The 12,933-nt window shown below is 48.2% G+C and overlaps 1 protein-coding gene across 5 annotated transcripts in view; it reads right to left on the bottom strand.

Moving 5' to 3' along the window:
- CAMKK2 (calcium/calmodulin dependent protein kinase kinase 2) overlaps window positions 1-12,933 on the bottom strand; it is a 49,489-nt gene that overhangs the window by 19,870 nt on the left and 16,686 nt on the right. For all 5 annotated transcript variants that reach the window (XM_039237404.1, XM_039237468.1, XM_039237330.1 and 2 more), the window contains exons 2-7: window positions 12,242-12,735; window positions 8,154-8,201; window positions 7,415-7,468; window positions 6,655-6,706; window positions 6,149-6,282; window positions 3,432-3,468 (exon numbers count right to left, since the gene is read on the bottom strand). In XM_039237404.1, coding sequence (XP_039093335.1) covers window positions 3,432-3,468; window positions 6,149-6,282; window positions 6,655-6,706; window positions 7,415-7,468; window positions 8,154-8,201; window positions 12,242-12,694 — 778 coding nt within the window. In that variant the 5' untranslated portion in view covers window positions 12,695-12,735. The remainder of the gene's footprint in view (window positions 1-3,431; window positions 3,469-6,148; window positions 6,283-6,654; window positions 6,707-7,414; window positions 7,469-8,153; window positions 8,202-12,241; window positions 12,736-12,933) is intronic.

Below are 12,933 nucleotides of genomic sequence, written 5' to 3'. Positions count from 1 at the left end.
TCCCTAGGGCCCTTTCCTGTCTTCATGTACATCAACCAGCACTGGGCAAACCTGAGTTAGGGCAGATCTGCCGTGGCTTCAGGCTGTGGTTAGAAGCAAAAGCAATGGCACTGAAGGTAAGGTGTCCACGGACAGGAGCTCTGGTCCCCTCAGCTCTGGCCTATCCCACCTTCATTATGGAAGATGTAGCTGCTTCACAAATTTCTATGCTTCCTCCCAAGCACCATAACTTAGGTGGCCTGGAGGAAGCCAGCCTGTTGAAACAGGCCTATTTTTAGTCACTAACAGTTTAACCCCCTTCTGCAGCTGGGGAGTTTTTAGCCTCTAGAAATACTGACCACACTTTTGGGGGGGTCAGGCCTGCAGCTGTGGGACCCTTGCTCATACCTGCTACCTATCTGTCCTCGACACACATGTCTGTACCTGGAAACTAAAAACTAACCATGTCAGGATTTTCACTAGAATCACATACCCAAAGTCAGGCTGGCTCCTGTCTACACTGCTGCCTCAAAACCAGAAAAACTCTGTCCATGAAGCTGCCTGGTTCGAATGGCTTAGGAAACTCCTCTTCCAAGCCTGGGTCAGGTTCTTTTTATACTCATCCAATTTGGCTCAAAACCCCCCAGTAGCTCCCTTCTGGCTCACAGCAAAAGGCAAAATCTTACAATGGTACAGAATGTCCTTTGCCATCTGGTCCCCATTGTCCTGCACAAATGTCACGTTGGTGAAGCATCTCAAGGAGCCACCTATTTCCCAGTCCCCCAAAATGGAACTCCCAGTTCTCCTGACTCTGCTCAGCTTTGCTTTTTTCCACGGTATTGTCACCTTCGAAGGCTAAGCAAAATATTTAGGTACTGGGGCGCCTGGGTGGCTTAGTCGGTTAAGCGTCCGACTTTCGCTTGGGTCATGATCTCGCGGTTCGTGGGTTCGAGCCCCACGTCGGGCTCTGTGCTGACTGCCAGCTCAGAGCCTGGAGCCTGTTTCAGTCTGTGACTCCCTCTCTCTCTGACCCTCCCCTGCTCATTCTTTCTCTCTCCTAGAAATAATAAATTAAAAAAAAAATATTTAGGTACTGAGGCTGTCTGTATGTCCCTGCTGGAGCGACTGAAGTGCCCTGAGGGCAGGGTGTTCTTTTTCGTTTCCTAATAAACCTAGAACAGGCCCTGACAAATTATGTTTGTTGCATGAACAACCAAACTCCTCAGAAATAGGCAAAAGCCATGCGGAGTCACATCAGGAGTCCCAAAGAAGCAAACTGTGCTGAGAATGCCATTCTGGGCCAACAATTATCTTTTACGTTTTATGATTTCTGCTATAGTTCCCCAAACTTCACTCATTTGCCTAATATGTTTACCACATAAACTATTATTTGTTTCATACCTTTCTTTAAATGACTCAGTTTTAAAATTTTGAGATTTATCCTGGGTAGTGACATCCATGAAATCACGAGTTATCGTGCCACTATAGTTTTTCCTACATAATGATAAATTAAATCTAAAAAGGTTTTTTAAACATCCATCCGTGTATCACCTAAAATCATCTCATATATTTAATGTGGTGATGGCAGGGCGTCTGGGAGGCTCAGTCAGTTAAGCATGCAACTTCAGCTCAGGACATGATCTCACGGTTTGTGGGTTCAAGTCCTGCATCGGGATCTCTGCTGTCAGTGCAAAGCCCACTTAGGATCCACTGTCCCCCTCTCTGCTCCTCCCGTTTTCTCTCTCTCTCTCTCTTCCAAAGTAAATAAACTTCAAAAAAACAATAAAGTAGTGATGGTACCACATTTTGAGAAATATTGCAAGTCTCTATTGCTCACAGTTCAGTAACATTTCTCAAATAACTTTTTAAAGTTAACATCTGATATTATTTACTGTGTAGCTTCTAAGTTGTTTCCAAAGGAAGGTTTTAAAAGTTCTAAAATTTGAACATGGACTGCACACTAGATGCTCTTAGGGAACTGAAGTTAAGTTTTTCAGATCTAATAACGGTACTGTGACCACATAGGAGAATGATCTTATGTGAAACGCACACTGAAGTATTTAGGGGCTGGAGTGCCAAGATGTCTGCTAATTTATTTTTTCGACAGTTCAGGAAAAAAAAAAAAAGATGGGTGCGTGGCTAGACTGATAAAGCAAATACAACAAAAAAATTATTAACTACTGAATCTGGATGGAACATATATGGGCATTCACTGTACTGGTTGTTTTTTTTTTCCCAGCTTTTCTATAGGCTTATCATTTTTCATAACAAAAACCTGGAAAGGGGGAGAAGAGGGGGAGTGAAAAATAAAATGTCCTCAGCTACAACATTCTCTTGGAACTGAACCACAGCAACTACATGAGGAGAAACTGAGCTCTGAGCTCTATTTTCAAACCAGACCCCAGATGGTCCATCACTTCTGTGCAACAAAAGATCATCCCAGGATCATCCCCAATGCTCATCCAGGAGACTTCTGGATTCCGGGCTGGGCTCGGCCATGCCCACCCCCTTGCCTCCTTGACATCCCTCCCGGCTGTCATCTGTACCCACTTGAAATGCACAGGCTCAAGTGAATGCCTACATTGCAAGGACACGTGACCTGTTGATCATGCATTCCTGGGCCCAACAGTCTGCTGTCCAGTTTTCAACTGGTCCTGCCCTTCCTTCCTTCATCAATATCTACAGTCAGGGCTGCCCCATGTCCTCACCAGTTTTTAAAAATCAAGTCTCTGGGGACATGCCTGAGTCCTTCCATTTCTCTGTGTAGTGCCCTCCAAGCCTCCAAATGCCCCACTGTGGCCTCTCAGGCTCTCCACCCTCATCCCCACCCCCTCTCCCTGGTTTACTCTGTCCCACCACGTTTTTCTCAATCACACTAAGCTCTCACCAGCCTCAGAGACTTTGCATTTGCTGTTCCCTATCCCTGTAATGTTCTTCCCCAGATGTAACAGGACCATGTCTTTGACATTCAGGTACCAAATCATCACCTCGTATGTGAAGTGGCCCCTCAGTCCCTCTCTCATGTCCTCCTCTTTAACCTTCTTCAGAGGATCTATCTGAAGTTAACTGGTTTATTCAGTTGTTGACTAATCTGTCTTCCCTAATTAAAATGGCAGCTTCTAAAGAGCAGAAGCCTCACCTTTCTCACTCACCAATGCATCCTAAGAGCCTTGAACCTGCCCGGCATTAGCAGGTGCTCAATAAATATTTGCAAATGAATGAACAGGGCCTCCCAATAAAGTCCCAGCAAACACTCCCTTCCACCTCTTACTTCAAAGCAAAGCGGCAGCCTCACCACGTGGCTCAGTGGGGGACCCAGCCTCAGCGGGAAAGGGGAAGCTGTCTGTCCTTGGTGGGAGATGCCAGGGGCAGGGGCTGCTCAGAGGACCCCGGGGCTTTGGCAGACGCAGCTGCCCGAGCAAGAGCAGCAAGGAAGGCAAGGGCTCTCTTACCCATGTACAGATGGTCCTCATTGGGGTCATCCAGGACCTATTGGCACAGCCACACGGAACAGGCCGGAAACACAGAGCAGGGGAGAGGAAGAGAGAGAAATGATATGAGGCAGGGGGGAAGCAGCATCCACATGACTGCATTTGCCAACAGGAGGGCTGTGCTTTCCACTGGCTTTCCTGGTTAGGACGAAGGGCACAGGAAAAAACCCAGTGTGTGTGATCCAAAAGGCCATCTGGAAAATAAACACCTTCTAGCCCAATCTTCAAGGGTCCAAAACACCCAGAAAGGAGGTTACAAAAAGGAGACGAAAAAGTCCTCCCATGGGAAATGGGGGCGCCTGGCTGGCTCAGTCGGTAGAGCATGCAGCTCTTAATCTTGGGGTCATGAGTTTGAGCCCCACATTGGGAGTAGTAAATTACTTTTTAAAAAAATTGTTTTTAATTTCTCCCCTAGAAAATGTCTCCGCTTCCATAAGAATCCCACCTGTCTCCTAGGAGAAAATGGACTGATCCACAGGGTGGAGATTCAAATCCTGTCTGGGCTCTTCCGACTCCTCCATGAAGCGCCCCCATGACCTCCTGCCCCCCAAGCAAAGGACGTCTCCCTGCCTGGAAATGCCACAGCACGTTCTCTCTGTCCTCTCGCGGCCATCCTGCTTTCATCTCATCACTGATTTCTATATTTCTCCCTCTCTGCAAAGGGCTGTATCCACCAAATTTGCCTCCGTGGTGCCCCGTACAGGACAAGGCACAGAGCAGGTGCTCAGGAAGTGTCTGATGCATGGACAAACAGGCAGGCTGACAAACAGCCTTGGATGAAGAGGTCAGATGCCACAGGGCAGTGGGGAGAAGGGAGATCCTGCCAGGACCCAAAGCCACTCACTAAACAGGTGTTTTGAGGGTTCCTCTAAGATGGGTGACTTAAGCATCAGCAAATTGACACTATGAGACAGTGTGACAAGTGGAGATGAGCTGCAGCCACCATCTCTCTCCTTCGAGAAGAAACACAGGTGGGCCCTTGGGTGGACTGATCGTCCCACCTCTCCCCACATCATCCTCACCTTCCCCAGCCAACCAACACCCACAGGACAAGAGCCCTGAGAAAGAGATGTACCCTAGGCAGAAGCCCAGGGCAGCCAACCTGGAGCCCTAAGCCCCACCCTGTGGGAGGAGCCAGACCCAGGGCTCCCCACCTGACAAGCCCCAGGCAAGGCGCAGCTACTAACCCTCACACCCACCAAAGGCAGAGGTGTGCCCCTGAACAGAGGCCACCAGCCCTTTGCACATGCTGTTCCTTCCTCTGTGATGCCTCTTGCCGTCCCTTCCCTGATGTCTCCATCCAGGGAACTACTGGGACCATCTCAAACATCCCTTTCCCTGAGAAGACTTCCTCAGCCATTGGGTTGGCTGGCTGCTCGCACTCCATGCTCCCGCATGCCCTGCAAACACGTGTCTAGTTACATACTTTATCGTGCTGTTTATAAGTCCTGTCATCTAGACCAGAGGTGCTTCAAATGAGTCTCGGGGACTCCTAGGGATCCCCAAGATGTTTTCCTGGAGTTCATGAGGTCAAAGCTATTTTCACTCTAAAACTAAGATAACATTTGCTCTTTCCATTCTCATTCTCTCCTAGGAGAGAAACCAGGAAGCACATCACATGTGAGGTCATAACAGGCTGAATGCAGAAACAGATATGAGAATCCAGCCATCTGCTGTTAAGCCACACAGAAACAACAAAAATTTGCAAAAATGTTGAACTATGCGACTCTTCTCACTATAGATTTTCAGAAACTATAGTTACTTTTCATAAGCATATATTGTTACATAATGGGGTTATTACTGTTTTTAAATGAACTGATAAAAAATTTTTAAACTTCTCAGTTTTAAATTCTAATGTGACAAATAATAATAAATACAACCCACATAAGCAAAACTTTTTTGGGGTCTTCAATAATTTTGAAGAACATACAGGAATCCTAAGACCAAAAATTCTGAGAAGTGGCTGATCTAGAACAGAAGATGGCAAATATAGCATGCAAGCTGAATCTGGCCCTCTGCCTGTTTTTGTAAATAAAGTTTCATTGGAACACAGCCACATCCATTTGTTTACATGTATAGGGCTGCTTTTGTGCTAAAATTTTATACATATATATATACATATAAAATTCATATATGTGTGTGTGTGTGTGTGTATACAGGACCCACAGGAACCACATCTGACCCTCAATTCCTCATCTATAAAATGGGAATCATAAATAGTCTTAGGGAGGGGCATCTGGGTGGCTTAGTCGGTTAAGCGTCCGACTTTTGCTTAGGTCACGATCTCGCGGTTCGTGGGTTCGAGCCCCGCGTCGGGCTCTGTGCTGACTGCCAGCTCAGAGCCTGGAGCCTGTTTCAGAGTCTGTATCTCCCTCTCTCTCTGACCCTCTCCTGCTCACGCGTGCACGCTCTCTCTCTCTCTCTCTCCTAGAAATAAAAATATTTAAAATATATATATATAAAATAAATAAATAAATAGTCTTAGGGAAGGGGGAGAATAACATGAAAGAACAGCAGTAAAGGAGCCTGGAGCAATAACTAGTACTCAGCCTTGCAATAAGCTGTTTAATGCGGTGTGGCTCTCCCTAGAAACTACTGGTGTGCCATTTGGGTAATAACAGAGCTGGGTCTGGACCATCACCATTCCTGCCTCCCTCCTCCCTGGTCCCCCAGCTCACCTCTACCAGCTTCACCACATTGGGGTGGTCCAGTTTCTTGAGGATGGCAATTTCCTGGTACACCTGCTCAATGGGGCCCCTAGGCTGGATGCAGCCTCCAGGCGCTGGCCGAGTGCCTCGGGGCGGGGGACGACCTGGAGGAGACACAGGATCAGGGCAAAGAGCTTTTCCCCTGCAGATGACAGCCGAAGATGGGGCAGCCCAAGTGGGGGAGGGGGGGAGGCAGGGGCGGGGTCTTGGCAGGGATGGAGTGGCTGATGCCAACAGGGGCCTTAAGCAGCCTGCTTGTCATCTGTTTCCTCTGCTGCTGGAAGTCAGTGAGGCTGGAGACCCAGCCCCCTTGTTCAGCCTTCTGTGAATCCGTTCCTTCCTGCCCCATGCCCTAGTGACAGGAGTCTGTGGGGCATCTACCTGGGCACTCTCTGTAGGGGACACAATTCAATAGGATTTTCTCTGTCTTGCCCCAGCCTGCACCTACGAACAAAGGCCTGGCCCACCAAACTCACGTGGAAAGCCTGCCTGTCGGATCAGCTTCTTTTTCGACAGCACCTTCATCGCCTGTGGAAGACAAGACCCCATATCTCGGTTAAAATGGAGAGGAAGTGAGAGGGAGAGCTCCTTCTACTCCTAGGGCTGCCAAAGCTCTTGGCGCCCTGGGGACCTCAAGACAATGTAGTGAGCGTCTCATCATCGGAGTGAGTCAAGCAGCTGCAGGCTGGAGGCTGAACTGCCAGGGTCCCCTCAGCCCTGAGAACGCTTCCAAGGCTCCAGGTCCACTCTCCTGACTGGGATCACGAGCCTTGGGTCTCACTACAACTAAATCAAGACATGAGTGAGCTGGAGTGATGGAGAGGGGCTGGCTGTTTTACACATGGGGAAACTGAGGCTCAGGTGTGTTGTCACTTGGCCAAGAACACAAAGCTGGCAAATGGGAGAGCCAGAATTTGAACCCAAATTGGACTGACTTCCAAAGGCAGATGAGGGCAATTTGCCTCACTACCACCTGGTTCTTGGTGCTGTGAAGCCCAGAGTAAGGATAGGAGACATTTGCTGAATTTAGCCATTTTCTTTCTGAGCCAATCACTTGCCTCCCCATTTCTCCATCCGTATAATGGGAACATCACTTCCTTCCTAAGGCACAAAATGAAATGACCTAAGGATAAAATCAGACAATAGCAAAGAAAATTTTTCAGGAAGCTAAGTTCTGGAAAGGAGGGTTTTGCTTTGGACACAGATAGGGATGGGGTGGGGGATGTGGATACTTACATAATAGGTATTGTCATTTTCATTGTAGGCCAACTTGACCACGCCATAGGAGCCCTAGATAAAGGGAGATGGCCATGACATACTATCCAGAAGTTATTATCTGCAAAATGAGGACCCTAATACAGGGGCTGCAAACCAGCAACTGATGTGCCAAATCTGCTATGCAATTATATTTCGTTGAATCTGCAGTTTTTAGAAAGTTTGGTTGAGTTGCCAACATTTAAAACCAGAAAGATCAGATATAAAAATCTAAATTCTCAACTTCTTTTGAAAAAAATCAGAAGATCTGGCCATATGGACCCATAATCATTTCCACATGTTGACAGTTTGCCATAGTCTTCTCCACTCCCTAATACCTCACACCTACCAGGCTTTGGTCATTTATATTGCTCACTTGCTTTCTACTGGTGTTTGAGTTTTTGACCCCTGCAATAATACTGCCCATTGGCTGAAATAAAAGCAAAAATAGATATGAGAGTATCTTGGGGAGAAAAAAAACAACAACACTAATGTTGGTGATATGGAATTCCCTTAAGGCTGTCTGGGCTTCTGTAGAAACACATTAATATTATGATGTAGAAAGAAAATAAACCAGATGGTCCACTGATGACAAAACCCTCCCCCACAACTTTGCCTCCAAGGACTCCTTCCCACTCCCAGCTCCAGCGGGTTCTCTCCACCATTATCTGAGACATCCTTGGTAGATGTATTAAACCAGCCTGGCTCCTGGGATACTTACCTTTCCAATTTCATCCTTCAGTGTGTACTGATTCAGTTGTACACAATCCTGGAAAGTTAAATAGAAACACACAGAATATGAATTGTAAGTTTGCAGCTCGATACCTTTTTCACAAAACAAACAACCATGAACCAGGACCCAAATCAAGAAAGAGAAACTTCCCAGGACCTTGAAGCATCTCTCAGACACTGGCCCCTCTCCAGGGTGACCACTACCCTGACCTTTAACAGCACAGATTTTGTACGTTGTAAAAATATGGGGCGCCTGGGTGGCTCAGTTGGTTAAGTGTCGGACTGCAGCTCAGGTCGTGATCTCACGGTCCGTGAGTTTGAGCCCCGTGTGCTGACAATCAGAGCCTGGAGCCTGCTTTGGATTCTGTGTTTCCCTTTCTCTCTGCCCCTCCCTCATTCAAGCTGTTTCTCTTGGTGTCTCAGAAGAGGATAAATGTTTAAAAAATATATTTAAAAAAAAGTGATCATACAGTATATACTCTTTTAATACCCATTTTTACAGAGGTGTTCTTAAAACAATGATTTAAAATTAAACAAAAAATCTTATATAAGGACCATGTGGTCCTATAAAAACAAAGCAACACAAGTGGAAAAAATCTGAGTGACTGTGGAGCAGAGAATGGCTTCTTAACAAGGTTTCTCAAAGATTATTTTTGTACAAAAAGTAAAAAAAAACTCATTAATAACAACACTCTAAATTTAAAATGGGCATGGGGTGCCTGGGTGACTCAGTAGGTTGGGGGGCTGACTTCAGCTCAGGTCAAGATCCTGCAGTTTAAGAGTTCGAGCCCCATGTCGGGCTCTGTGCCAAAAGCTTGGAGCCTGGAGCCTGCTTCCGATTCCGTCTCCCTCTCTCTCTGCCCCTCCCCTGCTCACGCGCTTGCTCTCTCTCTATCAATCTCAAAAATAAACATTAAAAAAATTTTAATTAAAAAAATAATAAAAATGGGCAAAAGACTTGAACAGTTCTCCAAAGAAGATATACACAGATGATCTGTAAGCACATGAAAAGAGGCTCAAAAAAAAGAAGATGCCTAAAAACATCATGATTCATTGGGGAAATTAACATCATACCCATTAGACTGGCTAAAATCCAAGACTGACCATACCAAGTGTTGTCAGAATGTACGGCATGGAGAACATTTACACAATGCTGGTAGGAAGTTAAAATGGTGCAGCCTCTTTGGAAAGTAAGTGGGCAGTTACTTAACAAACACCTCCTCTATGACATAGCCATTCTGCTCCTAACTTTATCCAAGAGATGTGAAAACTTGTGTCTGCAGACTTGTATACAAATGTTCGAAACAGTTTTATTGGTAACCATCAAATACCGCAAACAACCCAAACGTCCAGTGACAGGTAACTGGATAAACAAACAGTGGTCCAGTGCAGACCGTGGAATGCTAGTTAGCAATAAAGAGGAAGCATGCAGCAACACAGACAAATCTCAAAATTGTCATGTCATCAAAGAAGCTAAGCCAAAAAAGAAAAAAAAAAGAGTACATACTAAATAATTCCACTTACAGAAAATTCTTCAACTTGCAAACTAATCTATAATGATAAAGAACAGGTCAGTGTTGACCTGGGAATGGGGAAGAAGGGGGGAGGGATGTGCTCTCAGGTATGCTGGAAATATCTGTGATCCTGACTGGGGTGATGGTTTGAGAGATGTATGCATGTATCAAAACTGATCATATTGTACATGCGAAATATATATGGTTTGTTTTACCTCAATTGCACCTCAATATAGTTAGGGGGAAAAAGTTAAGTGAAAAAAGAATAAAACTGGGAAAAGAAACATTATAGAAAAAAAAACTTCAAGAGTTGCAGATAAGCCCAACACTTCCCTTGAACCTCCCCACCCCAATTCTAACCCTTTCCCCAAACCTTGATATCAGTTTGGTGTATAAACTTCCAGGCCTTTTTCTATGTAAACGCACGCATACATGCACCTGTTGAAAATACAGAGCACTGTTTTGGGATAGGACTTTGGGGAGGCAAAAATGATGTCACACTAAGTCACTTCTCAACCTCTTCTCTCACTCAACAACATCACTGGAGACAGTTCCAGGTCAGTGTGTACACACAGACCCGCATCTCTGGACCTGCTGGATAGCACTCCATGGCTCACCGAGCCCTCCCTTCACTAAGTTGGTTGCACTGTTTCTTTCCAGTGTTGATTTCATTCCCCTGAGTCCTGAAGGGATGTGACAAGCAGAAGTGGGATCCTGCAGAGCTGTCCGAAGGGGCCTCACGGGCCCCTAATCCAAGCCCCACACACTGCTGAATTCATCTTCCAAGATTACACTCTGATCACATCAGCCCCTGATGCTTCCAAGGTCAAGTCCCGACTCCACTCTTCTGACCTTGGTGGAGTCGCCTAGTTGCCCACCAAATACCAGTCTCCTCTTTCTTCCTTATAAATGGATAGCTTGGTGGCAATGGCCCAGGCTGAAAAACTGCATTTTCCAGCCTTTCTTACAGCTAGGGACAGCCACATGACCGTCGGAGGTAGGCAGAAGTTGTTGGGCTGAGCTTCCAGGAAAGAGGACAGACTCAGGAGGCAAATGCCTTTTACTCTTCTCTGCTCCTTCTTCCTGCCTGGATTGGAGCTGGGAGGGCTCCAGTCACAGCAGCCATCTTGAAACAGTAAGGTTTTCAGGACAACAGAATCACCACACTGGTCCCCACTCCTCTAGATTTAGTTTACGTGATAAACGAGGCCTATTGTGTTAAAGCCACTATTGTGGTGAAGGAGAGCAAGTGTCTGTTTCTCAAAGCTGACTCAATTCTAACTGAAATAAAGCCAAACTCTCCCTCCAGCCCTGTTGCCACGGACTCTACACATGGGCCCCATTCTTCAGCTAGCTGAACCCCTGACTGCTCTTTCCCCCACATCCTGTCTTCTACGTCTGGGCCTCTGCTCACGCTGTGCATTCCCCCTGCGGGGAGTTCTCTGTGTGCACCCCTCTCCAATTTTGAAAGTCCTAGCTCGCCCTCAAAATACAGTCTAATATCAGCCCCTTTAGAAAGCCATTCTCGATGTCCACACTTCTCCCAATTAAATCCAATCATTCCCTCAACAAATATTTTTGTGCTCCTACTATGTGCCAGGTACTGTGCTAGGTGCTGGGGAACATGACGGTGGACAGTACTGATCCTCCTGAGCTTACACTCTAGCTGGGGAGATAGGCCAAAAGCAAGTCAACAGAAACACAAACAATCAGATGGTGATGAGTGCTAGGTCAACAGGGCGACAGGGAAGAGGGGCTGCAGCCTGAGGTTGCTTACAGAGGGTGGTCAGAGAAGCCCTTCAGAGGAGGAGACATGTGAGTTGAAACTTGGCTGTGAGCGGCAGATGGCCCTGTGAAGAGCGGGGAGGTTCCAAGCAGGGAAGACAGTTGGGGTAAAGGCCTAATGGAGGGAATGAGCATGGATACCTGAGGAATATAAGACAGTGTGGATGGAGTTCTGTGAGTGCAGCAGAAAGGCAGGAGATGGGGCGGGAGAAGGGGGCAGGGGCAGATCTCTCAGGCCAGGCGAGCCCTAGTGGGGCTCTGAGTTCTAACTCCCAGAAGTTTCCATATGGATCAAATGAACAATGCACACACAATGCTGAGGGCAGTGCCTGGTGCCCTGCTGCTAGGCCATGAGGCCCCTCACTGACCCCCATCCCCAATACAACTCCCAACCACCAGCACCTGCCTCTCCCCTAGCGGCTCTCTGTGGCCCCAGAGCTGCTCTGCCCACTCTCAGAGCAGCTCACCTGCCCCCGAGCCGCCCTCACCAAGAGCTGGTATAAAAGGCCCAGCTCCCTTGGCCCTCAGGCGGGATGCAGAAATTCTAAGGTACAGTATTTTCTACATTGTCTAAAAGGGTCCCCCAGAGACAGAGCCCCAGTTGCTCATGGTGCTCATGGTGACAACCAGCTCCATCATGCACTCTTTCTCGACCCCCTTCTCTTCTGCTCTCACTTCCCACCCCCACCAGGGTCTCCCAGGGGTCACCTCCCAAATCACCGCTCTGCGGGAGCCCCACCTAACAAAGGTCCTCCGCCGGCCGGGCCGGCTCACACACCTGCATGCCAGTGATGGAGACGTGGTGGGACTCCACCGTGGGCCTCCGGGGCAGCCTCGGCGACGACTGCGGGGAGCCCACGGGCGAGTGGGGCAGGACCGGGTGGACACAGCGTCCGTTCGCGTCCAGCTGGGACCGCTCCTGCAGAGACAGCTTGCGACCGCAAAGCTGCGGCCGGGCCTGGGACCCGGAGGCGGAGGCATCGAGGGGCACCTCTCGGCCATCGGCCTCCATGGGCCGGTCCCGGGCCAGGCCGCGGTCCACCGCGCAGCCCGGCTCACACTCGGTGACCACGATGAAGGACTCCATGCCCAGGCGGATGCTCAGGGACGAGAGGCCCTGCAGGGCCTCACAGGGCTTCTGGCCTTCGCTGCCGCTGCTGCCCCCGCCCCCCAGCTCATCCTGGAGGGCGGCCCGGTCGCTGCTGGGCTGGCTAGAGACGCATGATGACATGGTGCGCGAGCCCGGGCACTCCCATCCGGCGGCAGCGCCACCTGCGGAGAGAGGAAGGGTCAGCGCCCCCTGCCGCTGGGGTCTCCTTCCTGCCTCCAGGTGACATCCTCAAAAACTCTAGCAAAACATGATGCGATGTGATCTCTGAGTCTAACCAGAGGAGCATAGTCCATATTTCCGTATTTGAAAGGCCCCTCCTCACACACTTACAAGAGTCCCAAACTCTCCCCAGAGGAAAA

The sequence above is a fragment of the Hyaena hyaena genome, unplaced genomic scaffold (assembly GCF_003009895.1).
Source record: "Hyaena hyaena isolate Hyena2069 unplaced genomic scaffold, ASM300989v1 scaffold_0, whole genome shotgun sequence".
NCBI lineage: Eukaryota > Metazoa > Chordata > Mammalia > Carnivora > Hyaenidae > Hyaena > Hyaena hyaena.
Note: the sequence above shows the minus strand (reverse complement) of the source record. Positions and strands in the feature narration are given on the sequence as shown.